Raw genomic sequence first — 26,573 nt, forward strand, 5'->3', positions numbered from 1 at the left:
GCCCTGCCGTCTCGGCTGGCCCCGCAGGGCTTCTGTCATCTCCACTGACCTTGCTGGACCCCTGACTTCTTCAGAAGATTCCCTCCCGTTTGTGGGAGGCCAAGTAACTTTATGTTCACAATGTCTTGAAATTTTTGACCTTTTTCTTGTGTTTGAACTCTAGCACTTCTGGAATCCGTCCTTTGGGGGAGGGTACTGTCATGATGCGTTTCCTGTTGCCCTTCATTTTGTTCCCGATGTGCTTGTTTGTGTCGTTGCACCTGTGTCTTGCCCTAGCTCTGGTTTCCTCCAATTCGCTTACTCCTTCCTCTTGTGTCTAGTCCAGGTGTTTTGAGTTCTGTTTGCTGTCTCTTTGTCCGATCGTCATATGCCCATTGTTGGATAATTTGGATTAAACCTTTTGACAGCAATGCAGTGTTCCTTACACCTTGTCTACCTGCATTTTAGTCCACCCCACCTTGCCACTACATCCTAGACCGTGACAGTCATAACAATAATGCTGCTAATAGCTAACTGGCAACTTGCGTGCAAATCGCTAGCTGGCAGCATGTTAACAGTTCACTATCGAATGAATATAAATGGATATAAAAGTTAAATTATTCATGTTTTTATTTTAAAACCTATTTCAAACTACACTACAGTGTCTTGGATCAATGTTAATATTACAATATGTATTTAAAGACAATTTAAAGTTTACCTATGATGATTTTCGTCTTTTCTGACTTGTAAATGTTGTTATACTGTTGGATACTCGTATTACAATCACACAGTTTCAAATCATAAGGTTCATACATGTGGGCATGAGCTTGTAAGTAGTTTTGGATGCCTCTGCATGCTTTGTTTTGCAGTTTTTGCGTTTTTATGATTGGCTACGTTATGACATCACAAAAAAGGTTGACATTATTTAAAGCCAAAGGGACTGCTTTGTCAACATTGACCAGTACTAAATTGGATGAGCTGCTAAACTCCGACACCAAAAGACAGTGACATTTTTACTTGATTTGATGGACCATAATTAGGGTAAGATGAAGTAATATTTTCATCTAATTGTAGCACGTGCATAATAACACTAACGTGTGACATACAGTAACATAAATGCTCCTAAAAGCAGCTTTTTTAATGCAGCTCTTGTATTGAACAGAGTGTGCAGATGTACTTATTGCTGTGACCGGGTGAATCTATATATTTTTATGAAGTTTATTTTCAGCAATTTCAAGAAAAAATATAGCAAGAATGTTCGTCTTCAAGATATAGTTTTAACGGTGTACATTTTCATAAGATACATTAACAAACTTTTGGAGAGGGTGGAGCAATCCGGGAATGCCACCACAATGGACAACTTGCAGACTACATACGCATAAATGGGATCCCATAAGAAAAATTTAGACCAAAGCATATCCAACACATTATCCAGAACACATTCATACGCTTTAAATTTAGATTAAAATCTTCATAGGTCCGCTTTAAATCTGTAGAAAAATTGCAAAGGGATATAAAAAACATGTAAAAAATGTTATCAACCAAAAATTGTACTACCTACTGGCAGTATATTTGCATACCCTGTGGGGGTTGCAGACCATGTGTTGAAAACCTCTGATTTAGAGTATTCAATTAACACATGAACAAGAACATGCAAACTCTAGAAAGAGCTGTCCAAACGGAGATATGAACCCCCCCATCTCCTGACTGTGCAGCTAAAAGTAAACGTTCCAAAAATATTTTATTTGGTCAAATTGGAGATGAAAACATTTAGCATGGACATTCTCATACGATTACTCTTCAAGATTGTCCAATCAAAATTCTCAAATGATTAAAATGAAGAAGTGCTACCAAAACCTATTTTGTGTTATAAATATTCACCATCCGAGCGCCCTTGCAGAGACCTGATCTCCTTCAGAATGTCCCTCCCAGCACTGGCCTTCCCCTCTGACCCTGACCGCGGTATGACCACCAACCTCCGCGAGCCCGCCAAGGACGGCTTGTCACTTACAATGTCTCTCAGGAGGTCGCCTGCACCCCATCGGTCAAGGGATGCGCTGCCATGGGACACGTTACTTTGATGGGAACCGCTATGGCTGCTGTTCGGGCGACTCCTTGGAGTTTCATGGAGGGGTTTCTGGCTAGCGAAGCTGCATTCCGAAACAGAGTCGTACTTGGTTTCGGGTTCAGAAAACCGAGCTGTGTCCCGTTCTCCCATGGCAATAAACTGCACCTGTGCTCCAACAGGTAGTTGGAAAGTCCTGTCGAGAGGGCCATCTCGATGCACGGACCCTCTGACTGAGGATGGAGATTTAGGCGTGGTGATGTCAGCGCCCAGGGTCTAAACAGTGGAGGGAAATGTATTTAGACAAACTATGATCTACAGTCAATCACTAACAAGAAAAGTTGATAGGGCTTAACCGAGTGAAAATATGTTAAAAAGGATTCAATTGTGTCAATCAATATGAAAATTAACACAGGTACAAAATGGCACATGAAATAACACAAATTAATTTAGTTTAATGTTCAACTCTGGTAATTTCAATCCCAGTAAACACCTTTGCACTATTTTTCTAAAGGCTGATTTAATTTTTATTAGATGAAAATCGAGTGGTAAATTATTCTTATAAGCAATGGCTCTAAATCACATTGAAAGACATTCTAGAACCTTTAGAACAAAGCTATTCAATTAAATTGAATTCGGAGCCACAACTCCAGAAAGCTGGGGGACCGGGGGGACCGGACTTCTCCCTTAACTATTATTCCTACCGTATTTTGTATATTCCGGAGAACCAGCATCCTCGATAGTAGACATTTGATTTTGGTCTTTTTATTTTGTCAGTAACAGGAGCGCTTTGCTGTTTTCAGGGACCTTATGCAAAAAAAACTAGTCAAAGTTCATTTCTATGACAACTAATGTTTTTAAGAATCTGCTGGCAAAATGTGAGTCTCTCACAGGTTTTTTATTTTAATCCCTTGCAGGCCACCAGTTTAACAGCTAAAATGATGAACAAGAGAGGACCTAAAATAGAATATTGTGGAAGACTACGAGTATAACTAAAGAAGTTGAACAAATGACTACTGACTGCATTTGAAGTAATTAAGTACAGCAACACCTTAGTTACATAAATTCATGAAAAAAAAAACGAAAAAAAACTTAACTGCCAATAAGGAGGACTTAAAGGGGTGCCCTGAGGAATGCCTCAGTTATGTAAATCGCAGGTTTGGAGCCCAGTGTTTTTTAGCAAGGTTGAAATGTCAATGCTGCCAATGTGTTTCCTCTGGAACAACAGGAGCACTCTAATGTTTTTAGGAATTTGTTGCAAAAATGTTTCTCTTACAAGTTTTGAACAGAACATGCGAGCCGATATGGTGCCGGATTTGGCACTCCGGTCCGCCAATTGAATAGACCTGCTTTAGAACCACTGTATATTCTATTTTGACTGATTATCAAGGACTGGTCTGACAAGATACAGTATATATTACTATATATATATATTCATGTATATCCTAGACCAGGGGTGTCAAACTCAAATACAGAGTGGGCCAAAATTTAAAACTGAACAAAGCCACGGGCCAAGGTTGAACAAATTAACCTTTTAATAGAGACTCAAACAAGTTTTGCATTGAATATTGAACAAGCAAGGCTTATATAACTTTATAGTGACATGCAAAATCGAGTTTCAAATATTAATAATAATAATTAAAAAATATCAATGGCATATCAAATACAATTTAAATAAAAATGTAATGCCTCTTTTCTATTTGCAGCCTTCTGAGGTAAATATCAACATTAACTTTTTCCACACGCCAATAAATTATAAAATAAAATAAAAATGAATAAACCAACCATTCAGGACTTTAAACTGCTCAGTTTGCAACACACTGATCTAATCTGATGTGCCCAAGCCAGATACCTGGCATCTGTTCTTGGATGCTAGTTCATTAATGTCGGGGCTCAGGCTTTGAGCTGAGGCAACCTTCATTATCGAATGAAGGTGTTCATCAGTCATCATATCTCGTAGTGCCCCCGGACCACAGTCTTGGGGGCGTGCCTTAAAGGCACTGCCTTTAAAGCACTGCCTTTAAGGTCCTCTACGAGCTATCGGCACGTCCGCTTTTCATCCATTCTAACAACGTGCCGGCCCAGCCGCAAGATATGTGCGGCTTCTGTACGCGCACCCGTGAATGCAGCGCATACTTCATCAAAAGCGATACAGGTTACATTGAGGGTGGTGATATTAACAACTTTAATACAGTTAGAAATGTACGCCACACTGTGAATCCACACCAAGCAAGAATGACAAACACATTTCGGGAGAACATCCGCACCGCAACACAACAGAACAATAAAATACAAATACAACGCTACAATATACACCCCCAGCTACCACCAAACCCCCCCCACACACACACACACCTTGTAGCGTACCGGAAGAGTTAGTGCTGCAAAGGGTTCTGGGTATTGGTGCTGTTGTGTTTATGTTGTGTTACGGTGCGGATGTTCTCCCGAAATGGGTTCACAGTGTGGCACATATTTGTAACAGTGTTAAAGTTGTTTATACGGCCACCCTCAGTGTGACCTGTATGGCTGTTGACCAAGTATGCCTTGCATTCACTTGTGTGTGTGTGTGTGAAAAACCGTAGATATTATGCCGCTGTATATAATCGGCGGGCCAGCTCTAGTGTTAATTTGATAACGCCTCAAGGGCCAAGTGAAATTACACGGCGGGCCAAATTTGGCCCACGGGCAAGAGTTTGACACCCATGTCCTAGACTAAACTAGACTAAAGCTATGTTTGAATAAAACAATGCAAAACAATGAAATGCTTACCAAAATAGAACGATGTCCACTGGATGCTGCTCTATCTAGGTGGGTCATGTGTCCAAGCGGGGAAGAGAGCTGCGGTCTCCCCAACATCGGGAAATCTGACGTGTCGATGTCAGCCATTGATGCAAGCTGACCGAGGCTAAGAGAAAAAATACAAGGTGGGGATATCTTATGTAAACTTTTTTAAACAGCTCCTGCAGTGAATCACCCAATAGGATAAAATGACTTGCATACAGTACACCTGTAATATTAACTAGAGAAGTCCGATAATATCGGACTGCCGATATTATCGGCCGATAAATGCTTTAAAATGTAATATCGGAAATGATCGGTATCGGTTTCAAAAACTAAAATTTATGACTTTTTAAAACGCCGCTGTACGGAGTGGTACACGGACGTAGGGAGAAGTACAGAGCAGTTGCGTCTCCCAGTCATACTTGCCAATCCTCCCGATTTTTCCGGGAGACTCCCGAATTTTAGTGCCCCTCCCGATAATCTCCCGGGGCAACCATTCTACCGAATTTCTCCCGATTTCCACCCAGACAACAATATTGGGGGCGTGCCTTTAAGGCACTGCCTTTGCGTGCCGGCCCAATCACATAATATCTACGGCTTTTCACACACACAAGTGAATGCAATCATACTTGGTCAATAGCCATACAGGTCACACTGAGGGTGGCCGTATAAACAACTTTAACACTGTTACAAATATGCGCCACACTGTGAAACCACACCAAACAAGAATGACAAACACATTTCGGGAAAACATCCGCACCGTAACACAACATAAACACAACAGAACAAATACCCAGAACCCCTTGCAGCACTAACTCTTCCGGGACGCAACAATATACACCCCCCGCTATCCCCTAAACCCCGCCCCCCCAACCTCCTCATGCTCTCTCAGGGAGAGCATGTCCCAAATTCCAAGCTGCTGTTTTGAGGCATGTTAAAAAAAATAATGCACTTTGTCACTTCAATAATAAATATGGCAGTGCCATGTTGGCATTTTTTTTCCATAACTCGAGTTGATTTATTTTGGAAAACCTTGTTACATTGTTTAATGCATCCAGCGGGGCATCACAACAAAATTAGGCATAACAATGTGTTAATTCCACGACTGTATATATCGGTATCGGTTGATATCGGAATCGGTAATTAAGAATTGGACCATATCGGATTATCGGATATCGGCAAAAAAGCCATTATCGGACATCTCTACTATTAACTAAAGGTACAAGGAAAGAGCATAAAGATAATGTATTCAGAATGACACGAATGCACTACTGCAGTGTTTCTTAATGATAGGGCCCATTGTTGGGCCGCCAAAAAGATCTGTTTCTCAGCTGTGGTCCGTAACTTGTATTCAGTTGTTATATACCTTTCTACCACAAAAATGACAATCTCGAACAAAATAAAGTCATAGAGAAGTGTATTAAGCGCAAAAAGTATGACTTAAAAGTGGTGAAACTGTATTTTCATTTGCACTTCAATTTTATTTGAAGTTTAACAAACAGATATATTATTATTATTATTTAATTAGTTATTAATTACTTGCTGTGGATTGCCGAGTCTTCATTTGTTTGGCAACAAAATGAGGCACCAATAGCTACTTCTTTTTTTCGATCCGGTTACTATCATTAAGTTGGCACATGTGCCATTGTGTGTGTTTGTCTGCTTGTCTAAGCCACATATTCGATCTACACAGTCATTGCAAGCAGAAGGGGACATAAAAAAAGATGGTATTGGGACTAAAAAGCTTAATATTTTTGAGGAAGTATACTTGGTGTCAAAATTTAGTTTACTGTCAATATCAGTATACTGTGTGTGATTCACCTATGGGAAGCTGAGCGAAGGGCAACATTGTTATTTTCTATGTCAATTAGCGGTGGGAAAATGTCATCAATATGACAATATATCATGATACTTTTTTGTAACGATGTATCGATTTAAAAAAAGAATACAAAATTAATGCATTCTTATATTTTTTAAGGAATAGTTTGTAACTGAAAAGATGACATCTGCACCTTCATAACGCAAAATGTTGTCTCGCTGTACGGGGTTAGTGGTGAGCAAAGCAGTACAGGAAGTCAAAAAGAAGCATAAAGATTTAATTTGTGGACATTACATTTGATTCACTTTCTGTACATTTGCAATAAATGGAAATAGATCATTTGAATAACTGTTTTGTTTTTGTTATTTTACTTAGTTTGTCCAAATAATTTTTACTGTTAGGGTACATGCATAAAATTGTATTATAAGCTGCATTCTAAATGTATCAGTGAACTAAGGAGAATATCACAATACATCGCCATATCACACAATGTATCATATTGTGAAGTCCTTGCCAATACCCAGCCCTATAAATAAAAAATTAAAAAAGGTAACACAGAAACAAAATTGGCCATTATGATTCCTAATCAATTAAATAATACAGTTGATGCAATGTTTCAGAATTCCAAAAATCAAAAGCAAAAGGATGTGTGTGAGAGTGTATGTTTTCTAGTTCAAAGTTTCGCTCATTTTCAATGGCTAAGTGTTAAGAGTGTTAAAAGTACAAGATAGGTTTGATTGGTATTTTGTTAGACTGAAACAGGTTTAAAGTGGAACTGCACTTTCTTGGGGGGTGTTGCCTATCATTCACAATCCTTATGTGAGACAAGCACACCCATTTTTTCTTATTTTTAATGCATTCTTACTCGTAAATAAACGCGAGCAAAAGTCAGCTAACAATGGAGCCAAAGGGTGTTGATCTAGTCCAGCTATTGCTAGGTTGCATTTACGTGACCTAGAGTGATTTCCGGGTTGTAGGCAATAGTTTAGAGTCCCATTAGGCTACTGTTTATTTACCTGCATCGCTGCAGATTTGGGTGTATTTTGAAAGGTTTAGAGGGAAATAAATAAGCGATCATGAAAACATATTTAAAATGGGATGAAGTGGATTTATAAACTCTTAGGAAACATATTTTTTTTAAGATTTAAACTATTCATCATCACTAAGATATTACTGCTCGCTACGACCTCACATCCTTTGGCACTAACAAGGATTTAGATAAGAAAAGAGAGGAGGCACATCGTGCTTCTACATCTGGAGAGGTCCACAAATAAAGCATTAATCCGTGAAAGACAATGTTGGATTTATATGTGTATCAACAACTTATTTGATTGACATAAGTGCCGTGCTGCTATAATTGTGACGGTAATGAGAAAAGGGATAAGTTTGTTTGCAGTTGATTTCCTGCTACAAATAGTAGTCTCATTTACAATTCATGTGTTGTTTTTATGGTGTGAAGTTCATATTTTTAACAGATGTTCCTGTTGTTCAGCAATGTTTGCTTGCGATATCAAGATTCAGTACTGTATATGCTGTTGAGCCTACAAGAGATTTATTAATCTAGTTCATCAATACTATGAAGGATATTTTCTTGATGCTAACAAATAGCACCAAAGATGCTATATAGTGTGGTCATCCATGTCGAATAAAGCACTTAAGGCTTTCCTGCACAACAATTACTAAACTTTTAGTTTCTGTTAGGAAAATCGACAATGAAAAGACAGTGGATTGGACCAACAATCACAATATTCATTACTAGGACTTAATATGACATTAGTTTATTTGCACAACGAGGTCTTCATAGTTATATTTAGGCATAGCAACCACAAAAGAACACAAACTAATGCCCTTTGTCCTTTCTTTACGTTTAGTTCTGCTCTCAAAACCTACTAAAGTTAAAGTACCAATGATTGTCACACATACACTAGGTGTGGTGAAATTTGTCCTCTGCATTTGACCCATCCCCTTGTTCACCCTCTGGGAGGTGAGGGGAGCAGTGGGCAGCAGCGGTGCCGCGCCCGGGCATCATTTTTGGTGATTTAACCCCCAATTCCAACCCTTGATGCTGAGTGCCAAGCAGGGAAGTAAAGGGTCCCATTTTTATAGTCTTTGGTATGACTCGGCCGGGGTTTGAACCCACAACCTACCGATCTCAGGGCGGACACTCTATCCACTAGGCCACTGAGTAGGTACTATAAAAAAGAATAAACTCGATTGCATTACAGAAAGCTTCTCAAACAAATGAAATGTTCATAAAAACATTTTACAGCGTGATCGCTGCAGAAACGGGCATGGTCCCATTGTATTCCACAAGATGATGAAAGTGATACTTTTACAAGTCATTTCCTTCGACGCACTTTCATTTTATTCCTGACTTTGTTATCCTTATGAACGACTTATTTCGGGACTCTATAAAAGCTCCTCCTAACTCTCAATTTGAACAACTGGAACACCCAAGAACAGAACAGCAATACGGCATTTTCTGCTAAAACTCTACACTCACTCTCACTTGTTTTAATGCTATGCTCTAGCTGGATGACCATCGTGTGTATTAAGCCGCAAACAAACGTACAAACAAACAGACGTGGCATCATATGCAACCCATCAATAAAGCACTATGAAAAAAATACAAAAACCTCCATCAACATTTTATGTACAGGGACGGCGTGGCGCAGTGGAAGAGTGGCCGTGCGCGACCCAAGGGGCCCTGATTCAATCCCCACCTAGTACCAACCTCGTCATGTCCGTTGTGTCCTGAGCAAGACACTTCACCCTTGCTCCTGATGGGTGCTGGTTAGCGCCTTGCATGGCAGCTCCCTCCATCAGTGTGTGAATGTGTGTGTGAATGGGTAAATGTGGAAGTAGTGTCAAAGCGCTTTGAGTACCTTGAAGGTAGAAAAGCGCTATACAAGTACAACCCATTTATCATTTATTTATTTACACACTGGGCGTATAGATGTAATGTAGTAACATGCACAGTCCTAATAATATGTCATATTTTTCCATTTTGAGGCATTTCATTTTCAAAGACGCATCCCAGCGATCAATTTTTCCCTTCAACAACAACACTACTACTCATGGCAGACTTTGTGAGAGCCAACAACAATTACTTCAGGACAATTGATGGTTATGGGTTATACTTGTTATGGGTTATACTTTACTATAGAGCGCTTTTCTACCTTTTTAAGAAACTGAATTTATAATCCAGAACTCTAGTTTTCTAAGCCTAAATATACATAGGATGACCTACACATATTTGAAACAATGTGCTAAACAGATTCAGCTTTAGTGAAACATATATAAACATTATGTAGCAGTATTGCTAAATGCTAAACAAGAAATAAACTACGGACATAATAAAACAATGTCTGCTCTCACTGGGATGCAGACTGATGGGATGATCATATTGTCCCATTTAGATCTTCCCACAGTTAAAAAAAAAAAAAAAGTGACCACAAACGAGTGTTTTTTCGTGTCTCTATCGCCATCTCCGTGTCTAAGTTGAATGTCAAAGTTGACAAACTTCTCGGTTTATGACAACAACCTACTATACGAGTGAGAGGCATGATTTAAAATCTAGAAATAACTTTCACCAACTCAGAGGCAATGCAGCAGCAGTAGCTCAGTAGGTCAATACAGCAGCTGTATAAGCTAGTTAGCTCCGTGATTACGGCACGGCTAAAAGTAGTTTGTCTTTAGCACTTGCAATAACAATATCGCTACTATCTGGTTAATATTTAGGTCTAGAGATGAAAATTTAGTATTGTTGGCAGTTATTCGATGTTTTTTTAGAGGGCTTAATGCCAATAATAGATGCTGCATGTTTAGCCACCTTGTACTTGCCGTATTTTACGAATGAGACTGCATAAAATAAGAAAAACATATGTTGTTGTCTTACATAGGGATTGTGAATGATAGGCAAAAGTGCAGTTCCCCTTTAAACTGTGCAAATCATTTAAAAATACAAAATAAAAATTGGCAAAATAAAAACCCCACTAAAGAGTGATGCCTTGCTTTACCAGTAAGTCAATGGTGCTTAAGTATGAACTCTGGTATTTTAAATCGTAAATAAAACAACCAAAATAAACATTTACGAAGATAAAAACTATAAATAATTCCTAATGTGGTCACAGTAAAAAAAAAAAAAAAGATAGTCAAAATGAAACTTAAACATTTTACAGGATGCCCAGGTCAGGAAGCAAATGCAAAGCATAACAGAGCATCTAATCTATATGCTTAATTCAGGAGTAAGTGATCATTAGTTTACCAGGATTTTTTGCAGGAGAAAAATTGTACTGTAAATTGTTTTTAATCAGTGTCAAAACAAAATGTGAGCATCTTAAAGAAGACCTATGATGGTTTTCTTCCTGTCTGACTTGTAAGTGTTGTTACAAAGGTTGATACGTTTAGGTGTGAGCTTGCTTGCTTGTTTTGAAGGCCTCTGAACGCTGCTTTGCCGCCATGTTATAAATTTGACTATAGATAAGACTGGTGAGAAAGATTTACGCAAAGTGTACACCAAGGCATATCCAATACACACAAGACCAGTGTTTCTGGTTTGTCGAGCCGCCAAAAAATATATCTGTTTCTCAGCTGTGGTCTGTGTAAGCCGCACCTGTACTCAGTTGTAATACACTTTTCCACCACTTGTGACAGTAATGACTATATCAACCCACTTGTGACAGTAATGACTATATCAAACAGAAGAAGTCTGGAGCTGAAGTAATAGTGATATTTCTTAAGCGCAAAAAATATGACTGAAGTGGTGAAGCTGTATTTTCATTTGTACTTTATTTATTCTAAAACAACAAAATTGTATGTAAATGTATTTTCAGTCAGTTATTTATACTAATACAGTACATTTGGTTAGTACTTATTGTTTCTAACCAGCCTGACCTAAGATCAAGGTTTATGTGCTAAATAAACAATAACCTTTGTGATTAACGCATGCTTTCATATTAATTGAGGAGGTTTATCCTGTTAAACTTTAAGTTGGTTAGATATAATTATTGAATTTGATTCAAATCAAAAGTCAGATTACTAATCAAGTGTTAATATTTGAGTGGGCCCAGGGGGCCCCTGTAGTGGAAAAAACCCTTATCTAGACCACAAGGAAGTGTGTTAAATTTAGATTTGATTCAAGTTCAGATAAACACTCCTTTCAAGAGGTTCAGCATCAGAATGAATGTGAAACCTCAAACCCCTACTTCCACTTTCATTATGTGGTGCCCTGATAATATCAACAAATAAGACGGGAATTGAATGAATGTTTCACCCCACCCAGACTTTCTGGCACAGATTCCATTTTAAGCACAGCACAGGAATGAAGTGCAGTTATTTTAAACACGTGGCCAGTGTACAATTAAAATGCGCTAGAATTTGCCACTGGTCTTTGCGTTTATAACTGTTGTCTTGAATTGAATTTGAAACTTTTAGAAAAACGCCTCAAATGCCTCTACTCCCTCACACAATATGGATTCATCAATCCACACCAACCGCATATGTAAACATGTGACATCAGACATGATGAGACACAATCACCCACTGACCAACATCATCGGCCTGTGGGAAAAACCAAAATGACCAAAAGAATGCAGAGCATGGTAAGTAAGAACAAGGGTTAAACAAAACTCAGTATTGTCTATTTTGTCCAGTACGAGGTAATGCAAATTCTTCCCAGCCAGTAAGTTGATTAAACAGTCAGAATATTATAAAAGCTGTGTCAAAAAATCTCTATTTGCAAAAATATCAATGCTTAATTATGAGAGAAAATATGATAAATGTTAACTGTTGTGGTTGTATTAAACACTACACAACTGCATTGCGCTATACTGAGAGCTGTTTCTAATCATAAGACACTCGTGACGCTTAATAAGGTAATCAAAAACTACATCAGACTCTGACCAATCCCACTATTTGTAAGTTGGTTTTACATTGCTGCATACTATGGACATCCCTGAAGTACTTTTGGATTGTTCAAACAGTTTCAAAAGTAGCGGCGGGCAAGAGCCCAACGAGAACTGAGGGTAAGGAAATGACAGCTTTTTTTAATTACCCACCCAGCGTCCTTGACGAGATCCAGGAAAGCGTGGAACTTGCTGAATGAGCGCTCAATGCTCTCAAGAACGTCCTCATTTTCAAGCGTGCTGTGCTCTGAACCCGTGGCGGAGAGCGCCTCGGACAGGGTACGATTGTTGTCGCGAAGACGAGCGTTCTCCAGCTCAAACTGAATGAAAGTAAGTCATACTATTAGTGCCTTTTTGTACACCTACAAGATAACTTATGTGAACATTAAATGGCATATTGAATGGTAAAAATGCTATATTGATGACATGAGACAATGAAACTGCTTCAAATAATTAGTAAATAAGTATGTTGAATCAATGTACCACTATATAGCAAAAATACACAGAAACGGCATGTCATTTTTTTAAATAGGATTTTTGATTGCTTTAAAAAAATATGTAAAATCAAAGGAAAATAAAATTAATTAAAAAAAACATTTATATTGTAAATTTAAATGTTCTCTATTTAATCTAAAGTCAAGGATTAACAAAGAGCAATATTATCATTACCTCCCTGAGACCTGATTCGGCTTTGAGTCTAGACCTGCGCTCCTCTCCCAACCTCAAACGACATTCCTGTAGTGCCATCTGCAGGACAAGCATAAGAAAACACACTTTAATAATACAGATGGGGCATACATTATACACCTGAAAAATCATTTTCTGTAGCATATTTTATAGCCTTTTTATGCTCGCCCCAAACTCTATTTACTTTCACCGTAGGGACTAAAAAGCAAAACATTTTGCCCTTAAACATTATTTAAGTTAGCTGAGCAGAGTTGTTATCTTTATTTTCCTCAATCTACATGTCTGCCGCTTAAAGGGGAACTGCAATTTATTTTATTTTGCCTATCGTTCACAATCGACAGGCGGATCGGTGCAGCGTCTTCAGTAATGTATCGATCCGTTGTGGTGAAGAAAGAGCTGAGACGAAAGGCAAAACTCTCAATTTACCGGTCGATCTACATTCCCATCCTCACCTATGGTCATGAGCTTTGGGTTATGACCGAAAGGACAAGATCACGGGTACAAGCGGCCGAAATTAGTTTCCTCCGCCGGGTGGCGGGGCTCTCCCTTAGAGATAGGGTGAGAAGCTCTGTCATCCGGGGGGAGCTCAAAGTAAAGCCGTTGCTCCTCCACATCGAGAGGAGCCAGATGAGGTGGTTCGGGCATCTGGTCAGGATGCCACACGAACGCCTCCCTTGGGAGGTGTTTAGGGCAAGTCCGACCGGTAGGAGGCCACGGGGAAGACCCAGGTCACGTTGGGTAGACTATGTCTCCCGGCTGGCCTGGGAACGCCTCGGGATCCCCCGGGAAGAGCTGGACAAAGTGGCTGGAGAGAGGAAAGTCTGGGCTTCCCTGCTTAGGCTGCTGCCCTCGCGACCCGACCTCGGATAAGCGGAAGAAGATGGATGGATGGAAGGATGGATGTTCACAATCATTATGGGACAAAAACACACTTTTTTTGGGGGGGGGTTTTAAAGGTGATAAAAGACACTTGGAAGATACGCCTAATGGGATTCATTGTTGTAGCCTTCAAAGCCCTCTACACGAACTTTAAAACCCTTCATAAACGTTTTATATACACACTGTAAGTCTATATATAATGTAGTAACAGACACGTTAATAACAATATGTGATATGTACAATATTTACGGTATTTTGGTCATTTTAATCATTGCCGGAACAAATACTTTGGTGCATTTATTTCCATTTCCATAGCAGCGCACGTCAGACTTCTGGCCACAACACTTTCCGGATACAAACACGCGAGTGTGTTCTAATCATGGCAGATTTGGTAACAAACTTTTTGAATCTGAATTTATGGAGGATGAACTACTGCTTCTGGAAGCCAGTAAGAAGGAAGAGTGAAACGTTAGAACAGACGGAAGACGAGAGAATGAGGTGAAAGTAGGGCTGGGCGATATGGCCTTTTATTAATATCTCGCTATTTTTAGGCTATGTCACGATACACGATATATATCTCAAATATTGAATGAACACTTGATGCATATAATCACAGCAGTATGACGATTCTATGTGTCTACATTAAAACATTCTTGTTCATACTGCATTAATATATGCTCATTTTAAACATTAATGCAGAGAGGGAAATCACAACTAAGTAAATTTACCAAAACTGTATTTATTAAACAGTTATTAAGCAGTGGCACAAACAGTCATGTCATTTCCAAAACAGAAAGTGCAAGATTGTCAGAGACATTTTGAAACAAGCTATTAGTGCACTTTTGTGCATGATGTCACTAAGATGACACATCAAAACAACATTAAGTTAAAGTGCACTTTTTGTACAGAACTCAACTACAATAGTTTAAAACATATAAAGTGGACTTTTGTGCATGATGTCATACAAGATATTTCAATAACTGTCATATTAAAACGAGCTGCATAAAATGAAATCCAATAGTGTATGTCCTTCGCTATGTGGTAGGTTCCTGCGGACGTTATCTCCTTCTGTTGTTGACTTTTTTTTCATATGGTGTTGATGTGGAAGTGGTTGCTTTGGCATTTTGTGGGTGTGGCACCGACCGAGATGTTGACATGCGGAGTTTCAAGCACACTTCATTCTCTAGCGGGTGACTTTTCAAATGGTGCTACACATTAGCAGTGCTGCTACTTTTTGTAGCAATGCTTTTGCCGCATAATTGTTCAACATCTTCCCGCTTGAAGCCAAATCACTGCCAGACGATGGACTTCCTGCTGTTTTTCTAGGGAATTAATTGTTCCTTCATTTGTTACCACACCACTAGCATCACAGCTAACTTTACCATGTCGCTACCTCTCTGCTCCGCGAGGGCGTATGATATTGCGACAGTATGTGACGTATGTAAGAAGGTGCGCTTGTTTTATGTCTCTGTGAGAAGCAGATACAAGAAAGAGTGAGAAAAGCCTGAAGTGTAATGCCCGCAGCTAAAAGCAACTTTGTGAGGACGTATACTCGAATATCACGATATAGTAATTTTCTATATCGCACAGACACAAACCCGCGATATATCGAGTATATTCGATATATCGCCCAGCCCTAGGTGAAAGTGACTTCAAGCTGCAAAATGTGGAACTTGAAGCCAAGCTATTTCGACATAAATGGAGTGCTTACCCATAATTAACCAGGAAAAAACGTCCCTGGCCAGCTGGACCAAAGAGACAACTGTCCATCGAGTCAGTCACACTTTATATTTATCATGATACATGCAGTACGTCATGGGTGTATCATGACAGCGAGTGAGTACACAGCGAGCCAGACAGCATATGCTGTCTGGCTTTCTGTGTACAAACAAAACATGAAATGTGGGCTAATACTTTACAGATACTGTAATATGATTATTCATGTTGTTCAATCAGTACAGATTGGTGTCTTATCGCATTGTGTTATGAATTACAAACTTGAATGCGCTTCGTCCTGACGTAAAAGCTATCTTATCTCTTTCCGTAGCTTCTACGGATAATACCGTAGCACGCCGATGTGTTACTACACTACACTAGAAGAAGAGTTCCTCAGTGTTCGCTCTTACAATAACAATGTCGCTACAGTTTAGTTTTTATACAGGTTACGGAAGGTAAACAACGGACTATTGACGGTTTTTGAATGCATTTTTAAAATGCCTTAGTGGCAGAATTGATTGCTCCCATTAGCTGCACTGCTAGCCACCAACAATGAGTCAACTTTGATATGTTAGAAAGTGGAAAAAAAAAAAAAAACTGTCTTCTTGTCTCTTATAAGGATTGTGAACGTTAGGCAAAAAAAAAAAAAAAAAAAAAAAGTGCAGTTCCCCTTTACGCCTTGCACTTTGAAAAGGAAAGTTAGGGCTCACCTGCATTCGCTCCATCCGCCGTGCAAGGATGCTGTCCTGGAGGTTATGATGAGATGGCCTCTGGTCCCCATGCACAAATGCTTCACCCTCTTCTTCGTTGCCATCATCCTCCTCTTCTTCTGAATCAGACTCAAAAGTAACTTTCACATTGGACCCGGCCTTATGGGAGCCAAAGAAATACAGAGGTTGCAGGCTTTTACTATTACTGACAAAATAAATTCATAAAAATATACAATTAACTCCTTACTTGGCCTTGATGATGTTGCTCACTCTCGGTGACAGGAACTACAGGAGGAAAACCTCTGCAACATTAAAAAAAATAACTTGTGAGCTTTGGTGGATTAAGTAAAGCGTTCCACATTCCTCACCTCTGGCGCCCAGCACGTGCTGCAGAATGACGAGGTACATTTCTGCTGCTTGAGGTGGACATTTCATATTGTGCAGCAATTGAGCCCTTGTCCCCAAGAGAGGCCATTTTCTCGGGAGCTGCTGCACAAAACGCAGCAGATACTTTTAAAGGTCATTCTTAAGGAGCAATGGTGCATTGTTACTGGTAAACAACTACACAAAATGTAGACAAATGTACTGCGTTGACCCTAAATATGAAACCATAACAATATTTTCCTGGTGAAAACTATGAATATGAGTACTACAAGTGTCAAATTCAAGTCCTGGGGCCCAGATTGTTTTATGTGGCTTGCGAAAGCCTGAAAATAATGTGCCTCAATAAAGCACTTGATCTTTCAATTGTGGTAGGAAAATGCATGTACTGCGTGCAATTGCTTGTCTTTCAACTTTAATATTATCTGATCATGCAACAAACACATACTGTATTCCAAAGCTTTTTTTGGTACAAAAAAAAAATACTTGAATGTCTGCTTGTCACCCTGTTTTATTATTTCAAAGCAAGTTATCCATTCCAACTATTTTGTACGCAAACAATATGTAAAATCAAATGCATAGGCATATTTGTAATACCACCATGAAGCGATTATACATTAATATTCATATATATTCACTGTTTTAAGTGGCCCTCTGAGAGTGCAATGTGGCTCACAATGTAAAGGACTTTGACACTCCTGGTACTATATTCAGGCTGTAGAGATTAAAACAAGAAAAACTAACAGGTAGCGCCACACGACCAAAGAAGTTGACAAACAGAGGAGGTGTTATGTCCGCTAATTTTAAGATAAGTCATCAATGAAGCAGAAATATCAAACAACTGTTCGGCATCTAAGAAATAGGATTAATTAGAGGATCAAATCAATTTAAAATGATACTTCTGTCATTCTGTGTTTGAGCGCTTCACATGCATGAGGAAATTGGCAAGTTTAACATGTTGACTGACTGCACCTGTACGCTCTGCAGCCGCTTGGGAAAGCACTCGTCTCTTGGAAGCAGAAGCTTTCAGTGGCTCTTTAGTGGCAGGTGTGATCCAACCGTACTGCACACACACACATGACCTTGAATACTTGTATATGGTATTTTATTTGTATTTAACAAGCCACAGCCACTCACCTCTCGTGACTGTGTGTCAGCTCTCAGTAGCACTTTCTCTATTATAGTTTTGATTAGTGTGTTGTCTGAAAAGGTGAGACAAAAATATTGGAAGTTAACATGCTTGGATCACTTATGTGGACTCCGTAGTGTAGTGCTACGCTAAATAACTAGAAAAATCCAATTGTAGGGCACCAAAATGTATAACACCAGACGTTTTCATATTTTTCCACAAGAATTCCCTTACAAAAGGGGATGAAGGACACAACTAGCGTGTTTTAGTGGCTTTGAGTCTTGTAGAAGTTCCAATATGTGTAAATGGCGTGATGTATGCTAGTAGACAGTACAAATGAGGGAATAGTGTGCATGCTTCCTACCAACTAAAGGGTTGTTACGGATGTCCAGTACACAAAGAGCAGCATTTGTCTTCAAGGCTTCTAGCAGATGGCTGGCTCCTCGATTGGAGAGGCCGCATTTCTGCATGTCCACAGCTGTTGGGCACACACCCCAAAAAAGAAAAAAAGACCTTAAGTAAAACACACAAATTCATATTTGGATTGCCATTATTATACTTCCAACTTGCTAACCTCTGAGCCAGAGGTCTTCAGCCAGTTCACGTGCCAGCTGAACAGCACCTTGGTCCCCAATCAATGTGTTACAGTTCAAGGTGAGGCGACGGAGACCTCCCATCCCCTCAAACTTTGGCTGCTGATACCTTAAGGACTGTTCCCAAGCTGAGCCATGTCTCTGTATTCCTTGATGCTGGACACAGGAAATAAAACTGGTTTTGTTACGGTGGTCATGTTGTGCAAATGTAACCACATGTTGCCAAGCATGTCTGAAGAAAATAAACCATATCATATTATGTAGTATGCTCACCAGGGATATGGGTTCAACAACATGTTTATTTTTGTGTTTTCATACATTGGTGAACTTATTTAGCTATAAAAACTTAATTTTTTACTATTACCAACCTCAGCATGTCGCAATCAATTCTACACAACTTAAAATTATATCCACAATAATAAACATATCGTTAAATTATTATATTAATTATAACTTGAGTATTATTGTTTTTTTGCAAACGGACAATTCATTTTCATGAATTTCTTGGATCTCAGTAGTATGTAGCCTTAAAAAAGGAAAGCAAAACTAAACATACAAGAAAAGTCTATATATTACAATAATAAAATTTTAGGATGGAGAAAATAGCAGTATAATGAAGTCATTATACTGCTACAAAAGGTGTGATTTAGAATGTATAGAATAGAATTATGAATCTTGATTTTACAAGATCAAAAGGTGTAAAATGGTTTCAAAAAAGGTATTACAAGTGAAAAAAATTACCAGAATAAATTAGCAATTTTATGAGGAAAATATTTTATTAGTTTACAGGAATAAAGGCACAACAATATTGGTCCCCAAAAAATACAACTAGAATACGGTCGGAATTAGATTTTTGACACAATTTTGCGGGACCCAGAGACTCCCCGCAACCGGGCCCCCACGAGAAATTATGCACTTTCACCTACAAAAAAGCACTAAGGATTCAATTTAAGAAACTTCATACTACAAGTGTTCAAGAAGTACAAAGAAGAGGAATTATGATAAACATGTTTAACCTTTTTAAAAAGAAAATAGATAATCTAATTAATCTCGGTGAGCCATAAATTACTTAACTATTTATATGAACTTTAATTATTGTGTACATTTTTATATGTCTAATATTGATTTATGTCTTTAATATTTGTTTACTTACTTATTGTATATTAACTTATTACTCATTTATTCACTCTTCTCTTACAAACCGAGAACAAATAAATGGGATAAAACTGCTATGATATGAAAAGGGGTAGGATTAAATAAGCTCTGCTTCTGTAATGAAACAACTAGAAATATGTGATGCATTACATTGTAAATGTATTGTATGCATGTCCGAAATAAACTGAAACTAACTAACTCACACTTTATCAACGTTATGGTATGATCAAAGGTGTGTGTGTGTACAGTACGTGTGTGTGTCTTCATTGGTTATTTATCCACAAAAACAGGCTGTATCGCAGGTTCTACCATATTTTTACATGTTTATCATGTTTGGCAAACTTCCCTCATCAATTTGGTATTAGATCAATATGCAAACTTAAATCATTGTGATCCCGTGTTAGTGACCGGAACAATCAACTGCTGTGTAAGATATCAGCATACGCACACACGCACACACGCACGCACTCTCATAGCATGAGAGAACACATTGAGTTGTAATATATATAATTGTACTTGCAAGTTAGTGTAACTTTCTTCATAGAAATCTGAAGTAAATGTCCAAATGTAGCTATTCAATTTATTTAGAGAGTTTGGTGTACCCAATGAAGTGGCTAGTGAGTGTTTGTGTGTGTGTGTGTGTGTGTGTGTGTGTGTGTGTGTGTGTGTGTGTGTGTGTGTGTGTGTGTGTGTGTGTGTGTGTGTGTGTGTGTGTGTGTGTGCGTGTGCGTGTGCGTGTGTAAGCCAATAGATGGAAACAAAGTTTTACTCTTGAAAAAGGGATTGTGAAATGTCACCTGAATGATGTTGGCCAAATGCTCAGCTCCTCTCCATGTGATATTGCATGCAGTAAAGTCAATATCTTTGATGTGTTTAGAGTATTTCACACTTTGGCAAATTACTGAAAGACATAAATAAATATTGAATCTTACTATCAAAACATATGATATAACTTACAGTACAGTACATTAGAGATAACTTGCCTTCCAAGCCCCCATCAGCGATTGGACAGTTTGCGAGAGAAATGGCTTCTAAGGAAGAACTTTTTGCCAAACCCTGAAGTAGAACATCACACTTTGTGTAAAACTAACCTTGAATAAATGTAGATCACAATAAACAGAAAATAATTCAAGCTGCATTGACTTACCTTTGTTAAGTTTACAAGGTCTCTTTCCCTCAGTGGAAGTCCATTAAGTTTTAAAGTCTTCAAGCAGGGAGAGACAGACAGACACTCCTTCAAAGCCTTACACAACCTGAAAGTCATGTCCCTCGAGCGAACAGATGGGATCTTCTTTCTGAACACCGGCTTGTAGTACCTTCTGTCTGTGGGACATGATATCACTGATGTTTAGATGCAAAGCTACGCCAAGGAGATACAGTAAGTCACTGATTGCTTCATTTAACCTTACCTGCATCACCACAACCATAACTTGTCTGGTACGTGCTACTTATTGCAATGTGGCAAAGGTGCTTATTGATGGAGATTGATTCAAGAATGGGCGGCCAATCAACTAGTTTAACCCTGTCTCCGTTAAAGTCCAGTATGCCTTTATCCAAATGCATTTTGACTGCAGTGAGGGGGACAGATTTCTGTTGGGTGCAGGCAAAAGTGTAGTATTCCTTGAAGTCATAGGCACCCTGCCTCCTGATCTGGACACTCTCTTGGACCATTGCTAAATGAAGCACAACAAAACAGTTGTTTGAATGTAAAAACATTTGACAAGCATTATACAAACACAGGCACATGTAGCTTCGTCAATTGTTTTAAATATAGGAACAGAAATGGCATTCCGCAGTGTAAATAACAGCGTTGGCGTTAACAAACTTTTTGTGTCTTCTTACGCATTGAAATCAGAAAGGACGCAAAATCCCAGAAATCCACATGTCTCCAGGACGCACGTTTTTTTATCTATTAATTTTTACCGATCATCGCTTTCCGTCGACGTTTTGTTTAACCTTGTTTTCCGGACTATTAAGTTGAGCTTACCCACCTCAATGCTTTTGAAGTATCGATAGGGGCATACTTGCCAATCCTCCCGGATTTTCCGGGAGACTCCCGAAATTCAGCGCCCCTCCCGAAAACCTCCCGGGACAAATTTTCTCCCGAAAATCTTCCGAAATTCAGGCGGACCTGAGTGACGTGTCGACAGCCTGTTTTCACGTCCGCTTTCCCACAATATAAACAGCATGCCTGCCCAATCACGTTATAACTGTAGAATGATCGAGGGCGAGTTCTGGGTTTCTTATGTGGGTTTATTGTTAGGCAGTTTCATTAACGTCCTCCCAGCGCGGCAACAACACACAACAACAGCAGTCACGTTTTCGTCTACCGTAAAGCAGTTCGTCTGCCGTAAACAGCAATGTTGTGACACTCTTAAACAGGACAATACTGCCATCTACTGTGCATGCATATGTGACAATAACATCTAGGGCTTTTAGAGAGTGCAGTGCACAACTGCGCACACAAGGAGACGAAGCAGAATGCATCATCAGAGAGGGTGTTCAGCATGGTTAGAAAAATAGTGACAGAATAGAACAAGGATGGACAATTCAACCCTTAACTCAACAATGAGTAGATGAGTGTTATGTGTGTGTATATGTGTAAATAAATGAACACTGAAATTCAAGTATTTCTCTTATCTATATATATATATATATATATATATATATATACAGTGGGGCAAAAAAGTATTTAGTCAGCCACCAATTGTGCAAGTTCTCCCACTTAAAATGATGACAGAGGTCTGTAATTTTCATCATAGGTACACTTCAACTGTGAGAGACAGAATGTGAAAAAAAATACAGGAACTCACATTGTAGGATTTTTAAAGAATTTATTTGTAAATTATGGTGGAAAATAAGTATTTGGTCAATAACAAAAATTCAACTCAATACTTTGTAATATAACCTTTGTTGGCAATAACAGAGGTCAAACGATTACTATAGGTCTTTACCAGGTTTGCACACACAGTAGCTGGTATTTTGGCCCATTCCTCCATGCAGATCTTCTCGAGAGCAGTGATGTTTTGGGGCTGTCGCCGAGCAACACGGACTTTCAACTCCCTCCACAGATTTTCTATGGGGTTGAGGTCTGGAGACTGGCTAGGCCACTCCAGGACTTTCAAATGCTTCTTACGGAGCCACTCCTTCGTTGCCCGGGCGGTGTGTTTGGGATCATTGTCATGCTGGAAGACCCAGCCATGTTTCATCTTCAAAGCTCTCACTGATGGAAGGAGGTTTTTGCTCAAAATCTCACGATACATGGCTCCATTCATTCTTTCCTTAACACGGATCAGTCGGCCTGTCCCCTTAGCAGAAAAACAGCCCCAAAGCATGATGTTTCCACCCCCATGCTTCACAGTAGGTAAGGTGTTCTTGGGATGCAACTCAGTATTTTTCTTCCTCCAAACACGATGAGTTGAGTTTATACCAAAAAGTTCTATTTTGGTTTCATCTGACCACATGACATTCTCCCAATCCTCTGCTGTATCATCCATGTGCTCTCTGGCAAACTTCAGAGGGGCCTGGACATGCACTGGCTTAAGCAGGGGGACACGTCTGGCACTGCAGGATTTGATTCCCTGTCGGTGTAGTGTGTTACTGATGGTAACCTTTGTTACTTTGGTCCCAGCTCTCTGCAGGTCATTCACCAGGTCCCCCCGTGTGGTTCTGGGATTTTTACTCACCATTCTCATGATCATTTTGACCCCACGGGATGAGATCTTGCGTGGAGCCCCAGATCGAGGGAGATTATCAGTGGTCTTGTATGTCTTCCATTTTCTGATAATTGCTCCCACAGTTGATTTTTTCACACCAAGCTGCTTGCCTATTGTAGATTCACTCTTCACAGGCTGGTGCAGGTCTACAATTGTTTTCCTGGTGTCCTTCAACAGCTCTTTGGTCTTGGCCATAGTGGAGTTTGGAGTCTGACTGTTTGAGGCTGTGGACAGGTGTCTTTTATACAGATAATGAGTTCAAACAGGTGCCATTAATACAGGTAACGAGTGGAGGACAGAAGAGCTTCTTAAAGAAGAAGTTACAGGTCTGTGAGAGCCAGAGATCTTCCTTGTTTGAAGTGACCAAATACTTATTTTTCACCATAATTTACAAATAAATTCTTTAAAATTCCTACAATGTGAATTCCTGGATTTTTTATTTTTTTCCACATTCTGTCTCTCACAGTTGAAGTGTACCTATGATGAAAATTACAGACCTCTGTCATCATTTTAAGTGGGAGAACTTGCACAATCGGTGGCTGACTAAATACTTTTTTGCCCCACTGTATATATATATATATATATATATATATATGTATATATATTTTATTATATATATATATATATATATATATATATATATATATATATATATATATATATATATATATATATATATATATATATTAAAATAAATATATATACATATACATATATATATATATATATATATATATATATATATATATATATATATATATAGCTAGAATTCACTGAAAGTCAAGTATTTCTTATATATATGAAATACTTGACTTGGTGAATTCTAGCTGTAAATATACCCCCCCCCCCGAAATTGGAGGTCTCAAGGTTGGCAAGTATGGATAGGGGTGAAAATGGCCTTAAATTGAAGATGACAGGAAATGTTGTCATTTTGTATGTTCATATCCAATTTTTTTTTACATTTTGATTTAGGATATCCCATGTACAAATTAATAAAGGGCATTCTTAGTCAACAGCCATACATGTCACACTGAGCGTGGCCGTATAAACAACGCCAACACTGTCATAAACCTGTGCCATATTGTGAAACCATACTAAACAATAACAAACACATTTCGGGAGAATATTTGCACCGCAACACAACATAAACACAACAGAACAAATACCCAGAATTCCCTGCAGTACCAACTCTTCTGGGACGCTACACTATTTTATTTGGTACAGGGTGTAATTATAAGTGTGACCAGTAGATGGTAGTCAAACATAAGAGACAAATTTCAAGTAAACAACACCAACATTTTAAATGTCCCATTGAAAATATAGAACATTAAGGCGCTCAAAAATATATCAAAATGTTTTAGTAGTAAATATTGTAGTGCCATTTCTAATATAAAGTAGTGTCAAGTTATTACTTATATCTGTCAATAAACTCGCCATGAGAGCGCTAAAACATACCGGTGTAGTGAGTTTACATTATTCACGTTTATGACAACCTTTTTCCAAAACACAATATAGACTGTGAGATTTGACAGGACCGTGCATACATGTATCATTTGTTTTCCAAACGCTTACAAAAAAGTGGGACCCCAAAAATGTACTGTGGGACCCCATTTTTATGACTTGATGGGGTTCCTGAGGCCCCATTTTGAAGATTCCTAGCGCCAACACTGAATAAGATAGGATAGTTTGATACATGTACAGTTCAATAATTAAAACATTTAAATCTGACACTGTAAACAATGCAATTGCGCTGCCATCAACCCATTTCATGACCTAATGATGATAATAATGATAATAATAATAATATTTGGAAGCTGACACCTGTCACTGTGGTCTCTACGGACGAATGTGTTCATTTATGACGGTGAGAGATAGGCTTCCATTGCTATTGTGTGTATATTTTCGTAAAAAGGGTTTAAGACTTACCAATGCTAAACTACTAGGCATATAAGCAAAAAATAATGTAAAAGTGTCATTTCAGCCTGGCATGTTAGCCGAGTGCGAGCAATCGTCTTTATAAAAGCACAAACTCGTTAGCAACGTGTTGCTAACAACGAATGTCTGAAACCGTTAGATGCAACACAATTGATGATGTGATATTTGAAAAGACTAAAATCTTTTTAGACATACCCGACCCTACTGTGGAGATTCAATCGCCGTGGAAAAGCGTTGTGGGTATTCGTAAATCAGTTTCAAATGGGTTTGTTTTTGTACACTTAAAAGAGTGATGCATGTAGCAACAAGATAGACACGATCGGTCCACGCATGCGCCAAGGTTTTTCTTCTTCTTTACAGTACTATGGCAGCTGGGATCCATATGTGTTGCATTACTGCCATCTTCAGTTTCATTTTATAATGACATTACAGTTTCTCATTGAGTCCAGTATTATTACATAAAAACATGTTATGCTGTTTCTAATACTCTACATTGTTCACACATTCATGTAGGGTGTTCCCCAATTTAAAAAAAAAATCAATTAAAATAGCTATGCCCAATCCTAGTCCTGCTCATTATTACTTGGTGTTTCCTTCAGTCCCTCTCCATCTTGGAACCCGGACCTGGTCCTGAACAGAAAATAACTGCCTTCCTTCTTCATCATTTTCCAAAATTATTTGCCACTGCAGACTAGCCCTCTGTCAAATTATATGTTTATCTTTCCTCTTATATAATTTAATGTTGACATCAATCTCATCTTGAGGGGGGTGGGGGGGTTACCCACATATGCGGTCCTCTCCAAGGTTTCTCATAGTCATTCACATCGACGTCCCACTGGGGTGAGTTTTTCCTTGCCCTTATGTGGGCTCTGTACCGAGGATGTCGTTGTGGCTTGTGCAGCCCTTTGAGACACTTGTGATTTAGGGCTATATAAATAAACATTGATTGATTGATTGATCTTTCTTGGTTGCTGTTTTTGCCAGCCTATCTGCTTTTTGGGGGGCGGTATAGCAACTTGAGGGTTGCAGGTTCGATCCCCGCTTCCGCCATTGTAGTCACTGCCGCTGTGTCCTTGAGCAAGACACTTTACCCACCTGCTCCCAGTGCCACCCACACTGGTT

The 26,573-nt window shown here is 38.9% G+C and overlaps 1 protein-coding gene across 4 annotated transcripts; it reads right to left on the reverse strand.

Annotated features, from left to right (window-relative positions):
• Positions 1-1,703: 1,703 nt before the first annotated feature.
• LOC133575882 (centrosomal protein of 78 kDa) lies at positions 1,704-26,221 on the reverse strand. Of its 4 annotated transcripts, XM_061928779.1 has the most exons (17): positions 25,647-26,221; positions 21,210-21,473; positions 20,948-21,123; positions 20,784-20,856; positions 20,598-20,701; positions 18,627-18,801; positions 18,417-18,530; positions 18,061-18,125; positions 17,896-17,986; positions 16,911-17,031; positions 16,790-16,844; positions 16,543-16,701; positions 13,220-13,297; positions 12,704-12,870; positions 4,814-4,949; positions 2,213-2,320; positions 1,979-2,129 (listed from the first exon to the last, which is right to left on the reverse strand). In XM_061928779.1, exons 2-17 carry the CDS (start codon positions 21,469-21,471, stop codon positions 2,121-2,123), a joined length of 1,893 nt encoding a protein of 630 aa, XP_061784763.1. In that variant the 5' UTR covers positions 21,472-21,473; positions 25,647-26,221; the 3' UTR covers positions 1,979-2,120. The 4 variants fall into 4 exon arrangements, with proteins under 4 accessions (XP_061784761.1, XP_061784762.1, XP_061784760.1 ...); XM_061928777.1 differs by having other exon boundaries at positions 1,704-2,320; positions 16,911-17,028; XM_061928778.1 differs by lacking the exon at positions 4,814-4,949 and having other exon boundaries at positions 1,704-2,129.
• Between the last annotated feature and the right edge of the window lie 352 nt (positions 26,222-26,573).

This window comes from Nerophis lumbriciformis, linkage group LG33 (genome assembly GCF_033978685.3).
Source record: "Nerophis lumbriciformis linkage group LG33, RoL_Nlum_v2.1, whole genome shotgun sequence".
Taxonomy (NCBI): Eukaryota; Metazoa; Chordata; class Actinopteri; order Syngnathiformes; family Syngnathidae; genus Nerophis; species Nerophis lumbriciformis.